The following is a 15,152-nucleotide window of genomic DNA, read 5'->3' as shown; positions in this document are numbered from 1 at the left end:
ACAAAGGCAAAGGGGACCTGTGTTGCCAACAGTACATTACATTAATATTGAAATGAACCTGCGGTACTTGCCAACAGTAGATGGCAGCAAATATTAAACCAGTAACAGCCTTGGAAAAAAAAAAACTTCTTCATAGTGTATACACTATTCATAATTACTATAATCCCAGGTGTCTGGAGTGAATAAATAAGAATGACAGAATTTGTATATTTTTTCAGACATTTATAGTATACATATGTATTGGGTCAGGAACACGACTCTTAAACTCAAGGGTTGTTACGGAACAGTATGTTATACAAAAATGTTTTCTGTTTTCACTTGTTAAACAAATAGACCAAATGTTAACTTTTCTCTTGTGGTGTATGTAAAATAAAATAAATCAAAACAAAGGTTTAGGGCATGAGGTTGTGCAAAACATTGTCCCAAACAACCTAAATCTATCACACTATTCCCAGCCTGGCCTTAGAAAAAGACCTGTGATGCATTTATTTAGTCAAAATGTTTTTGTTTTAAAAGTACTCCTTAATAGAACAGCAATTTACAAAATTTCACATTAAAAAGATCGATATAAGTGATTAAATAACTATGTATGATTGAATTGAGATATGTTTATTTTAGCTTAGTGGGGCAGCATGAACACTTTAACAATATGAATCATGCGTTTAAATATTTTAACTGGGCAAGCTAATAGAAATATAAAAATATTTCAAATTTTGGCAAACGGCTTGCTCCACATTGTACCAGACCACCCTTTAGTGTCTATGTTTTTGACACGAGTACTCAGTATGCCAAGCTACACATCAATCCTGGATTATATCCACAGAGCGAGGAGAATCATGGAAAAGAAATATGAATAAAATGTCAACATTGTTCTTCTTGCCGTGAGCCTCCATGTTTGGTTAGGTGCACTCGCTGTTAGGCAGTGCTACGATCGGTAGCCGTACGTTGACGCATCTAGAAGGTTGGGAGAAAGCACAATGAGCAAAAATATTAAAATGGAGAAGTATGAAATTGCCAATGTGGAGTAAACATTTTTGACAGGGCTACATTATTTGAACCTACAGCAAAATCATTTAAATAAGTTGGCTGTCGTTTGAACATACTGCAAAGTCGTCCTAACAATTTAATAAAGTTGTTTTGAGGTATTCAGTAAAGTCCTCATAGGCCAAATGCCAAAAACAGCATCTTGAGGTGAAATAAAAATCATATTGGGGGGGGTGTTAATCAAGGTGCCATTCAGAATGTGGGTGGATTGAGACCAACAAACGTATGAAGCATGCTGCTCACCTGAGGCCAATTTTGCCGTGCAACACAGTCCCTCACCCCGTGCTGTCTTATAAATGGGTGACACGCACACCCTTGCAGAAGGAGGGAGGTTGGTGAGTCGCGTGGACAGGGAGTTGGGTGGCAAATAGAAAGAAGAACGCTGTGCAACTCTTTGTCGTCCTTCCCAGGTGAGCCAGTAGCCCGTCAAACCATCAAAGCTGCCTTTCCAGTCCACCTGCACCGAGTGGCTGTCCACTGTGGTCAGCTGCAGGTCATCCAGGGCTGGAGTCACTGCAAAACACATCACATCCTAAACGAGTGGCCTACGTTCCAATTTCCAGCTGGGTTATTCACTTAAACAAATAAATGCTTCCCATCAAATAGACTTCTGGTCCACCATAACTTGATATTCTAGTGCGTGTTTACACGTTCTTGACTTGGAGGAGTATTTTGAGTTATTCTGCTTATGTCTATTGTGCAAGGTGGCTGTTTTCCTAAATTACTGGGTGGAATGAACGTAATTATTATACACCACGCCCATGAAAAGGAAGTGCACTTCATTCGATTTACAGCTCAGCACACAGAACCAACATGGCATGGACGACTTATACTCAGGGGGCGACTTATATGTTTTTTTCCACAAATTTTTACTTGATCATTAAGACATCACTTACAAGTATAGTTGACCACTTCCCATGTTATTTTTAGTATAGTTGATCACTTCACATGCTTTTATATCTTTATCTTGAACATATTCAAAACATAAAAAATAGAGAAAACATCAAATAAAGCAATTAACACTTTAAAGCACCATATCCAAGTCCACTGTCTGCTGTATGTACACTTGCTCCATTTTTGCTCCTCTTATATTTATTATTATTATTAGTTTATTTATCATTTATTCAACACTCTTATTTATTCATTGTTTGTGCCTTCTTGGGTTTTTTTGTGTTGCTTGTATGCATATGTGTACTATCTCACTGAGGGGTAGTGGGAACGTAATTTCAATCTCTTTGTGTGTCTTGGTAAAGCAGACTTTGTCTTTGATAAAACAACCAAATAAACAAAACAAAAAACTACATCTGAAAAAAATTACATTTTCAGACAAAACTGGATGAGGGCGCTTAAATTTCACCGTTGGCCGTGACTCATCAACTGGGTGGGCTTAAGAAAAATGGCACCAAAAAGAAACTCATATTTTGCAAGTTACAAACTTCAAGTTGTAAAATATGCACCTGAAAATAGTAATCAAGCAGCAGAAAGAAAGTTTGGAGAACCGTGATGTACCAATGGATTACTATTTCAAGTGACGTCAGTGGCACGGCGCGGCGCGGCGGTTGTTTACATAAAGGACCCACGTAAGGACTACCGGCCTCATTAGCGGTGATCATTTCTAAGTGACACGGAGGACAAAGAGTTTGAAGGAATTAAGGATTTGGAGTGACATAGAAGGTTTGAAAAACTATTATGGCTTTTAAGCACGCCCGGTCCTACTCTAATGATTCGGGGGCCGGCGCTCGGCCGAGTGTCTGTCCGCGAACGGTGCATGGGGCTCGGACATGGCCATTACGCACGCCCGGTCCTATGCCATGGAGCTCTCGTGTCTGGAAGTCCACACCGCTACACGCTTGGAAGTTTGTTTTGTTTAATAAAGAGCCGTTTACCAAACCCACATCTATCCTTGTACTTTGTTAACGCTACAATATAGTTATATACTAGATCTGTGGAATAAAGACGAGGCTGACGTCAGGGCGCACGCGCGGCGATGTTGACAAAGGACGAGGAATTTGATCGATGGATTTAATGGATTTAAAGTGCACGGATGATTTGATAATATTATTGGCTTATATTATAGTTACTTGAAATATAGTTTATCTATCGTTATATGAGCCTGGAATATTTTGAAGTGCAACCGCCCTCAGCCGCGCGCACCCATTGTTGACAAAGAACGATCGATGGATTTAATGAATTGGAGTGACACCGATGGTTTTATAAACATGTTATTCATGTAATAGTTGTCCTTAATCACTCTATATGTTACGTCAGGCCCGTTCTCAGCTCTTTGTTTGTGTTTGTCACGTTAGCATACCTATCATTTAGCCTGTTGTTGCTATTTAATGAATTGGAGTGACACCGATGGTTTTATAAACATGTTATTCATGTAATAGTTGTCCTCAATCACTCTTTATGTTACGTCAGGCCCGTTCTCAGCTCTTTGTTTGTGTTTGTCATGTTAGCATACCTATCGTTTAGCCTGTTGTTGCTATCGTTTAGCCTGTTGTTGCTCGTTCATGACTGTTTTTGGTGTGGGATTTTGTCGAATAAATTGCCCCCCAAAATGCGACTTATACTCCGGAGCAACTTAGATATGGGTTTTTTTTTCACTTTTTGGGGCCTTTTATGGCTGGTGCGACTTGTACTCCGGAGCGACTTATAGTCCGGAAAATACGGTACTAAACAGTTTTCATCCACATAACCATATTTTTCTTTATCTATTAGCGACACACTCCTTTTTGGACAGTGCAAAATGTTCAGACTGAGATGTCACAATCAGGCTTTTAGAACAAGCTTGTGCTGTTAAAATTTAACCTTCATTATGTTATTTGCATTTCTCCTGAACAAATGGTTAGGCATACTTGAATGTTACCTGAAGCACTTTATTTTAATTCATTGCACTTTACTGCATTCCTTAAAAAGTGTCTATACCAGCAGTCTGTGGTATTTATTTGGTCGCTGGATATTGGTGTTTTATGTTATTTGTCTACAATCTTCTTTTCATTTTAAGTGTGATGTATATAAAATATATATTCTATAAATAAAATGATAAAATACCACACAATTGCCATTAACTTTATGTAATTTAAGAAAAAATACTATATTCACCAAGTTTTTCAAACACTGTTACTCACCTTCTTGCGTGCAGACTTTGACTGACATTGCCTTCTCCTTGCCCGATGAATGTCGGGCGCTAACGGTGACCAAGTAGGTGCTATCTGGTTGGAGGTTCTTCAGGAGCGTGGAGTTTTGCCGTTTGTCCACTGTGACAGTATGCAGCTTTCCGGTGGGCAGGGCAGAGTATTCTATGTAGTAACTCGAGACGGTCTCCGGCTGGAGAGGACCCCAGCTCACTCGAACGCTAGTCGGCCCCGATTCTGAGACCGTGACCACAGTTGGACTCTGTACCTCTGGTGAGACAGTGAAAATAGAAGGAAATTTAAGCAAGCTCATTTTTGCAGCAAAAGGCTAATGCCCCAAAGGGGTTCAAACCCAACCTGATTGTGTCGTGAAGCTGACCGACAGCGTGTTAAAGGTTTGTTGATTGGACTCTGGTGTCAAAGTGGCACTATAGGTGGTGTCAGGCTTCAGGCCTGTTAGCCTGATAGTGTTGGATTCTGATGATTGGACCAGTCTCTGGTACTGACTACCACCAGTGCTAGGACTGGTCCCATGACCGCTTCCTCCACTTCCTGTCCCGCCTGATGGAAGTGGACCAAAGCGGATCTCGTAGTAGCCTGCCAACCCGGATAGAACAGGTCGCCACTGGAGTGTGGCTGCATTGGAGGACACATCCCGGACGTTGATACGCTCGGCACGGATTATCTCTGTGGAAGGCACAATGGAAAAATAAAAGTGGTGCTTTTTTATCAAATTAAATTAGTAATAACCCACATACTAAAATTAGTCTTAAATGTTTTCTCATCATCAATGTACTTGTAATGTACATAGGTCAAAAGATTTTCTTTACAATATATAACCATGTTAATATATTCGATCCGACTCATTAGTCTATACCACGATATTCAGATTAATATTGCATTTGTGGAATATAAATTAAGCAGCAAAATCTACCCATTATTATCCATTTCAGGCGGCGGACATTTTTCCACTTGTCGAACTAAAAATGTTGTTGCTCGGCAGAAATCATCATCACTTATTTGTACCCCAAAGTTTAGAGAGCAAAATTGGCAGCTAAATCCATCACTAATTTGGACCACTGCACACCATAGAGAGTGCCTGCAGAAACACATTCAGGAAAGACGACGAAGCAAGACACAGTGCTAATAATGTCTCTGCTTGACACAGAAACAAAAGTGCAGACCAGCTTGGCGTTCTTAGTACATTCATAACCCCTGCAATAAGACCTCAATATAGCTAAAGCGGTCAGGCCCTGAAGCAAATTAATGACACAAAGGTGTCGCTATCTGGATTTACAAGATTATCCGTTGGCCTTTGTTGTGCACATATTCTGTATTCGTTCATGCGACGTGGCTATGAACTGCAATATGAATGTAAAATTGTTGAGTCCCGGGGGGGTGTCATGGCAGCTACCTAATCTGGCAGCACAGAACCGGACAGGTTCTTCAGTCTATATATAGTAAAGAATATATGCATCTGTATGTGTCATGTCTGTCACAGTAGCATGGGATGTAAATACTCATTAATCCCTGAATAGATCACGCTATCTCATTACACATGCGTTTAGCCATACTCCGGATTGCCCTCCAGTGTCCATGTCTTCAGCAGCATGCATGGAACTTGGGTGAAGTAGCAACTCGAAATTCAATTTATGAGTATGGCAGCGCCAAGTGGCCACTGCAGTGTGGAGGAAAATGTTGATGTCCATCCAAGAGCAATGACCTTGCACTAGTGAGGCCTGTTGATGACTCAGCATAATGCTTCAAGAGATACTTTGTTGGTGGCGGTTTGTAACATAGAGCAAGTTTGTTTAATTGCCACAGACAGCCACACTGTCAACTTTACTAAAACAAATAAAAATTAATAATACTCGATATCACCTCATATATCCTGTATAGTGAATACCTTACCGATGATGGCATCCCGCAGATCCTCTAAGATGATGCTCATGTCATCAATGTCCACGAAGTACAGGTGGTTCTCAGCAGGTAGCGACACAACTTGCCTCAATACTTGATAGTTACCATGCCCGGTGGAGACCACCAGCACGGCCACCCCCTCCTCCCTCAGCTCAGCCATTGGGCCAATCACGTCACCCGGTTTCACCCCATCCGTCAGCCACACCAGCACTCTAGGGAGCCCCGGGCGAGCCCCATCTCCAGGTCCTGGTCTCAGCACTCGATCCTTTGCCATCTTCAGTGCCTCTACGGTGTTGGTGTCCCCCCTGAGGGGTTTGGTGGCGCTCAACGCCCCTTGCAGGCCACTTTGAGTGTGGAAGCTATCAAATCCAAACTCAAGGCGTGGTTGGGTGCCCACCTGTAGAAGTCCAATCCTCACCTGATCCTCCCCCAGGGAAAACGGCAGGAGGAGCTCAGATAGGAAGTCGAGCATTCGGGAGTGTTCATAGGATGAAACGCTACCAGAGGAATCCAACAGGAAAAGGACGTCCCCCTCGCAGCAGTTAAGAACTGTGCAGAAAAATACAAAGGTGACAAAAAGTCAAAACTCACACATTGTTTAGTCACATTTGTAGCAGATGGAAGTGATGTATTTATTTTTTAAATTTATTTGGTTGATTTTGACCCATTATGTACAAAGACCGTAAGAAAAATTACTTTTTTTTATTGTGTTGTTAACGTACAGTTACACTCGAACGTTTTTAAGTTCTCCAGGGATTGCCTTTCATTCCGCAAAATATACACACTACGCTCTCGAAACCAGCACCCATCATCGCACCTCCTTAATCTTGATCTTAAAGCATGAAAGCCTGCCATATCAGTGACGATAAGACAAAAGCACAACAAACAGGAACCTCGAAGTGAAACCGTCAATGTGATAGCATCAGAGGAGGAGTGTTTATAAAAAGCTCCCAAGCAGTAAATGTCCCCTCTCAGTATTTCAGGGCAGTGAGTTGCATACGCAAAAGGAAGGGAGGAGATCTTTTGGCTGAGCCTGTTTCTTTTGTTTGTCTACATTAGCAGAAATAACAGCTGAAAGATGAAGAAATTCAAATGAAAATGAAATAAAATGGATTATTCAAAAGGCTGTTTGGTTCACAGATGGATATTTAATTAAATTATCTGGGGAAATGATCGTCTTAAATCTAATTTTCCAAATAGCCTTTTAAATGACATGGGGGAAATCATTCTGAATGTTCTGAACGCCTGCTTCGAATGGACTACTGTAGTGACCGAAATAATGCTTAACATACCTGAAGGCGTCACAGTGTTTTTATTTAGACATAATCAACAGCAGCTATGCAGGTCGCAACCACGGTTGCACTCCATTTTACTATTGTAGCTGCTTCATGGCACGGTTAACCACTAGTTAATTGCACACAATGGTTTCCTGAATGAGCTGGATTTTGCAACATTTAACCCCTGAAAAAAGTAACAGTATGCAGAACGTATTACATTTAATAACAATAAAGTTATAACATCAAACTGTTAAGACTAAAACTGTTGACCACCATATGGTAACTTCTCTGCTTGGAATTCATATAATTTACACAGAGATTCCCCAATCACATTAAAATAAATATATCAAAAAACAACAACTAAATGATTACCAGGTTGTAAATTTAGTCCAGTCCAGTAAGGCAATGTAGTGAAATATTGACTTTTAAGAGTAAAAGACTAAATTAAAGCACATGCGGGAGGTGGGTACCAAATTAGGATTATTTAGTTTGAGGGTGTCGGGTGAGTGAAGAAAGGAGGTTGGGCAAGGAAACAGAGAAGGCAGTAAATAAAGAAGAGGGGCGGTCTGCGGGTAGTTCCATGTGAGAGACGGGAAGGAATGTATGGATAGTCATGGACGGCGTACATAAAGTGACAGCAATAGGGGAGAATATAAAAAGGGATTATGGAGTGTCATCTTTTCAGAACATTAGTGGGAGTAAACTAATTATGTGTCAGATATCAGATATGTGCTCAGAAAGCAGCCAGAACATTGCTTAAGAATGATTCAATTCCTAATTATATTTGAATGCAGTCAAGTGTGGAGCCATACGCAATTTGAACACACATGCATGGAGAATTCTTGACAATAAGTCTCACTGTTTGGACTTTGGAGCGTGTCGGGGGTTCACCATATCACAACAACTGCCGCCCCCTCCCCACCATCTGCACCTTTGTGCAGGCACTATGCCATTATCGTAAACATCTGTAGATACAGTATAATGGTTGGATGTACAGAGCCGTCATGCTCAGGGGTTACCCTAGAGGAAGTGAAAAATGGAGTACAGTATGGAGTCAATTAGAGAGGGCTTGCTGTCTCTTTGTTCTAGTTCCTTCTAAAAGTGTTTGATGGCTTTAAAGGTTATAGGCTGTCAGTTTGCTCCACACCAAACTCATCCAAGCATGCCTATGTAGACTGTGGAAAATAAATAGCCTGAAACATCTTGAAGTATTAAGAATTCAAGAGAGAGGTCTAGTCCAGCCGTTCCCAAACCTTTTACATCACATACAACATAAAAAAAATACTGCGCCCTCCAAGTACCAATTACACAATTGGTCCCAGTGTTCATTAATATATTATTGTAAGTCACTGTAATGACACCTAAATATAGCAAAATTAGACTAAAAGTTAAATACAACTGAACTGAATTTGCATAGATGCACAGTTATAGTACCACCCTTTGGTTTGGTCACTCAAAAGCCCGATTGATTAATTGGCTGGTTAGGATGTGTCTCAATACTTTATGTCTGTTTCAAAGTTCATGTGCAGTGATGGGACCTATGAGAAATCTACTCAATGGATTTGCAACCTGCAGAACACATGGGGTTGGATTTTAAGTAGATGTAAGGTGCAGATGGCTTTAAGGAACTACAGAAAACCATCTGATACATTTGTGTTCCACACAATAAGGTTTTACATAGTAATATTGCAATATTCACGAGCAAATTTGTCTTTAAGTCGATGTATATGTTTAGGTTGGTGGTGACTCGCACATATTAACAGGTGTACAGCTTCTTTTTTTCCCCACAAATCTGTGGGGATTTAACACGATCATCCCCTATTTGTGGACATAGCACAGTGGCGGCATCTCACTCACAACTACTATATTAGTAACTCTCAACGACAGACTCAGCAGTTATACCACATAGTTTAGCCTCCTGGATGCTTGAAGTGTTTGTTTAAAAAAACAGTCTATTTGCGTCGGAGTAATATTATGATGCTTTAGATCAGGCGCGTCCACCTCGGGTCCTGAAGGGCTGCTCTCCTCCCTGTTTTCCATGTCTGCCTGTTGATCAGGATCGTTATCAAGCTTCTAATGTTGGTTATTGAAATGGTGGGTTTTGCGGAAGGGCGACATGGAAAGGACAGTGGGACCAATGTTTAATTAACAAATAATCCTTTATTAAATCAATGGACAACTAGTTTTGGTAATTGAATAAATATTTAGATCCGCTTTTAAACTGATAATTGTCCAAATCCTCTAATTAAATTAATCCTCTAATTAAAATTGTTACAGTCCTATTATGTACCACACAAAGAATAATATATAATTAAGAAAGGAAAGTTGACAAAATATTTACTTGCCAACAAGTTTCCTGCAATTTCATTTTGTACTTAACTATAACAATAACATATAATACTGAGATTTATTTATAACTATTTATACAAATATTGTACATATATTTACGCCCATACTGTATACATACATAAATATAGACACATACCGTTCCCACAGTACATCCACACGTTTATTCATACGTACCGTTTTTATTTTAACGTTTTATTTAAAATAATACAAATAAAAAAAAAAATTAAAAAATAGGTGAGGTTCAAGTCTTTCATGTGAAATCAAAACGGCCATCTGATGCTTATCTTTTGCCTGCTGCTTTGTTCATGCTGTGCGTTATTGTGCTGGAGTATTTTTATGAGCGTCTTATCTTTCTGTCTTGAACTTGAACTTCCCCCAGAGAATAACCCTATGTTGTAAATTAAATTTAAATTTGACTCACCTCCCACAGGTGCACTACCCTGCGCATTCAAAGTTCTCAGGAGCAAGCAGATGAGCATGCATGTCAGCGGCAAGTGCCTCTCCATGGCTGCAGCGACAAAGGTACTGGCCCACCCACCTAATGAAATGAAAACATGAAATGTGTTGTTGCGGCGTTTCAAGATGAATGTAAATCCACCAAATCAGACAGAAGCGATGAACTCCAACTTTGAGGAAGAAAATTCCATTCAGAGCATAATTGAGTTTTTCTTTCTTTCCCGTGTAATATTTTTCTTTAATTTTTATTAATCAGCAAGGTGGGTAGACGCCCCGCAAACTCAAACTGAAGTGAGACGCCAAGTTCTTCCTCAGAGTAGCCTGACGCTCCTCGGCCATGCAAATGAACCCCATAAACAATGTCAAGACACTGTAATGAAGTGCAGCGTTTCCGGTGATGGGAGAATTTCAAAATAAACGATTTCTCTTTTTTAGTGGTGAGCCATCAGGACAGCAAGGCCCCCCTCTGCGGACCTAAACACAAATTGAAGCACCGTCCTATTTTATGATTGAATTATAATATTATTGTAAAGACAATTTTGGGATTAACTCTACCTTAAGACAACAAAAAAAAGCACACGTCAGTCCTTCTTCACTATTTAATTAGTTTTTTGATTGGCATACAGGTTAACTTGTACAAGCGTTGAGGAGTAAGTAGCCAATGTCAGAGCTTCTTTAGCCTATCATCCACCTTGCCTGATCTTTGCACTTTAATCGACATACTGTACATGACAGCAAGTGAGATCTCCTTTTTAGCTACATACAGCTTTACTTGGTTGTCTCCTTCAACACTTGCAGATTGAGCAGATACTCCAGAGACCCAAAATCGTCTACTGTATGTCCCTTTTAAGACTTTATTATGAAACGAACACCACAGAAGAGCCCTCGGGCGCCTTCTATTCAACTTGACTAACTTACCTCACTTGTCTTCTCTCTTCACTCCTCCTCTCTCCTGTCAAGTTTCTCCAACCAGGAATAGTAAATATGGCTCGTGTTCACCATTCAGGCAGGCATCAACATCTTGGACATGGGACAGAAAATGTTCCCCCCACTGGCGGGGACAGAAATACATTTTAACTTCAGCACATCTTCTTCCCATTTTGACAGTAATAGATATGAGGTCATAAACACCGCAGGGAGCTGATTTTGGATTATCCTCAATGGACTTGAAATTTTCTTTCAATAGCCTATATGACGTTACTTAGTATAAACGAACCGATTGTCCTCTTGGGTCTCATCCCAAAGAAATGTTGATGATCCTGCATTGGCATATGTCTGGGTTTTGAATTTGACATAGTGAGACTCCAGGCTAATAAACGCTGGTCCCCAATTAATCCCTAAATAGGTGTCTATTTTTTCACAGTGGCCCCACTTGGACAGGATTTACACTGCATGGTTCAAGTGACACAATTCCAAATCTTTGCCCTCAAGTGATACAATTGCAATATGCGCCATGGTAGCATAAACAGAACCCACATGCAATATGGTTCAAATATTAAACCAATTGGGGAAAAGTAATTCCAGACTAACTAAATGTATGGAACATTCAATACTATTTATTTATTTTGACGGAAACAGTGTCCACCTCCACGCTGAGAAAAGAAAAAAAAATGCCCCACAGAATATTTGGCGTCTAAGAGATTAGGGAGCTTCTGGCACAGGGAGAAGGCACCACAAATACTCAAAAACAGTGTGTGTGTGTGTGTGTGTGTGTGCGTGTGTGTGTGTTGTGTGACAGAAGCCAAGTGGAAACAAAGGCAGTAGGAGGCCCAGTGGGATAAATGGACTGAGAAGGATGCTGGAATTTAAGTGGGATTGAACAAAGGTTTGGATTCCACTGTGACATTTTGGATTCATTTTTGTTCCAGTAAAGACATTCACAATAAACACACCCTTTTTTGGTACACACACCTTCTTGGTAACTAAACACTAGACTAGCATTACAGTAAAGCAAGAATTGGAAACCTCCAATCATGACAAGTGTGATCATCTAAGTCTGCTGATTTATTATGTAATATTACGACAATTGCATTCAAATAGAACGCTAAAACACACCGGTAAGCTACATTCATTCTTCTCCTGCTGAACTGAACATGTTGTCACGTGCATTTGCTGTACTGTACACAATGGCTGCCTTATTACCACAAATGGGAATCCTCCTCCAGTGTTTTGACAGTCAATCGGTTTGATATCCACAGAACATTTTCTCTTGGAAACGTATTAGGATATCACCTCCTCCTCCCCTGCACATGTACACACAAGCCCGTTGCATCTTCAATCACGTCGTGACATCGCAATACATTACACACAGCTGACCAACTCGTGTTTGAAACTACATCACAGACATTTCTAGCACTTTCCAACCACACAGTCTTGTGTCAGCACGTCCACGCATCTCAATCTGCACGTGGCGTTCTGCAATTTGCATCCATTTTCGCATACCATCTTTGCTCCAAATGGACACATTTTTGGGAAGAAAGAAAACTTCAGCTTAGTCTCAGGCCGGGCCGTACCCCCGGTGGGAGGGGTAGGAAGAAGAGGCAAAAAGTGTGAAATGACAGCAACGGAAAACTCTATGACATTTTGTTCATCTCATTGAGGGTGTGATATAATGGAATTTCAGCAGCACATCCTTTGGGGGAGGGAGGGGGCTGAAACACTCAATGAGCCGCCGCCACTTAACTCATAGCTTGGAACTGTGCAAGCAGCCTACCCATTATGACTTTTTAAAAGTCTCTCTAAACAACGTTTTGGAAACGCACTGAAAGATTGGCACCATCAGATTTGAATGGATTCCATATGGTCCACAGTTGGCAGTATTTTTCTTCCTTTTTGCCAGTCTTTGGTATTTGAGGTTTTGTACCGCCTGAGTCAGAGAAAGAATGCAGTCTGTCCCTCAGCAAACTCGGCCAAAACACCAAGACAAATGCTTGAGGAGAAAATAGATCCAAGGGTGATGATTATGAAAAGTGATGACAATATGCAGTCTCCTCCAGAAGTATTAGACACAGTCAATTCCTTTGATTTTGGTTTCGGATTGAAAGATGAACATGAGACCAACATTTGATATTTGGTGCCATGACCTGTACTTGTGATAACTGCTTAAAGATTGCAACACACTGACTTCACCAAACTGTTGCATTCTTCATTTGAAAGACTTCTACTGGCCTTCATTACAACCTCTTTTAGTTATTGTTTGCTTCTGGGTGCACGGGTGACCTCAAACAAAAGATGCTCTGTTTAACACATCTAAATACTGTTCAATAAAAGCTGGATTTGTGAACTTTTGTCTGATAGTCATCATTTGAAACACAGGAACTGACCTTGTCGTTCCAACACTTTTGGAGGGTACTGGATCTCTGGAGGAATAAAAAAATATCCTGTAAGGTGACACTCCATCTGCAGGATGTGTTTGTACTCTTTGGACCGAAAGGTGGGGAAACCACAGAATCATTTACCAGATCAGGAATAAAAGCCCCGAAATAGAGACAAGGAATTTGTCGGTACTTCCCCCTCTCTGGGATTTGAAGAGGACCAGAAATGCAGACAAGTGCTTTCTACCTTCCTGAGACACACTGATAGGGTGGTACCCCTCGATCTGCGTCATTGCTACTTTCCTGCTCTCATTAAAGAGCATCCTGTGTATGTCCACAGTGGGTATTTTTCTGTGGAGCTCCATCTGTCATAAGGCATTTCACCTTCAACGTTTGGAACATTGTTTACTCTTCCAAACATGGCAGTGAGTGTATCACAGAGGAAATCCCAATTTAGATGGCAGGAAGATATTGCATGTCAGAACGGGTCCATCCATTACACGGGGTGCCACTATAAAGCAGAAGCAGTAGCTCTTTCATATGATCGTAACGTGACAACCACAAGAGCCACCGTTAACAGCCATGTAATCTGCTGGTCCTTCATTCAGAAGCTTCAACTCCTCCTCAAATTCTCAACTCTTAGCCTACAAGAACCCAAATGCTTAATCTTATGACAAACAAATATGACAAGTTATGTTCAACACAAACCACGAAGAAGCTGGGTTGCATTTTCCCAGGGTAGGTAAAAGTGCATAATTCAAGTTTCCATCCAAGTTCCAACCTCAGTACTACTGGTTCCCTTTGGCTAAACATCTGTTTCGTAATGAACAACAGTAAAGAGGCCAACACCCATGGGTTTCCACAGTGAAATATCACACACAGCCTTTGGTTCTGCCAAGTTTGGTCAGTGCAGGTTCTCTTTGGAGCAGCCTTAACTCCTCTTGAGAAATCAGCTCGGACAATGGGGTCCCTTGTCCAGAAGAACATGTACGGATGAATGTGTCCATCTTATTGGCTTAGCAAGAAGACCAAACGAAAGGATAAACCATGAAAAGAGGCACAGATTCAAGGGAGGGGCTTGTACAGTGTTTGACCGTATCTATGAGATGAAAAGTTACATGTACACTAGCTGCTTGAGAGAAACTGGACCACTAATGAGCCTAAAGTCTCATGGAAACACTTGACTTGTTGTTTTCAAGAGCCCTCAGCAGAGTAACTGATACACCCATGTGAATTCTGCCAGACTGACTACAGCTCAACAATATAAAAGGAAATAAAATCCCATTCAAATCCTCCATGTGCCCCAAGCCCTCCCTTGTTCTCAATGGCACAAAGGACTTTGACCCATAAGAACAAGCAACCCACAAAATAATGAAGTCCTGCTTATTCAGAAACCACAGAAGAAAGGTCAACGGCAATGACTCATCTACTTCAGCCTGCTGCCTGTGGGAAGCGCCGCAAACTGACTTCACTTGGTAGGATTTAACTGGCAAGTTTTACACTCAGTCATCACAGTCTGGTACCGTGCTGAATGGTAAACAAGGACTCAAAGAAACCCTCTTTGCTCTGTTAGGCCATGCATGGGTGAAGATCAGGGATGGGCAACTGGCAAAAGTTTTTTTTTTAATTCAACAGAGTTTAACAAAATGCTAAAC

General features: G+C 40.9%; 1 protein-coding gene across 1 annotated transcript; it reads right to left on the bottom strand.

Moving 5' to 3' along the window:
• Positions 1-22: 22 nt before the first annotated feature.
• On the bottom strand, positions 23-10,533 carry vwa1 (von Willebrand factor A domain containing 1). The gene is made up of 6 exons (XM_088370051.1): positions 10,149-10,533; positions 6,093-6,650; positions 4,539-4,868; positions 4,176-4,451; positions 1,288-1,557; positions 23-954 (listed from the first exon to the last, which is right to left on the bottom strand). The coding sequence occupies exons 1-6, from the start codon at positions 10,231-10,233 to the stop codon at positions 926-928; spliced, it is 1,548 nt and encodes a 515-aa protein (XP_088226177.1). The 5' UTR covers positions 10,234-10,533; the 3' UTR covers positions 23-925.
• Between the last annotated feature and the right edge of the window lie 4,619 nt (positions 10,534-15,152).

This window comes from Syngnathus floridae, chromosome 2, assembly GCF_059516105.1.
Source record: "Syngnathus floridae isolate MCC-2025c chromosome 2, RoL_Sflo_1.0, whole genome shotgun sequence".
Taxonomy (NCBI): domain Eukaryota; kingdom Metazoa; phylum Chordata; class Actinopteri; order Syngnathiformes; family Syngnathidae; genus Syngnathus; species Syngnathus floridae.
This window is presented reverse-complemented; position numbering and strand designations above follow the sequence as displayed.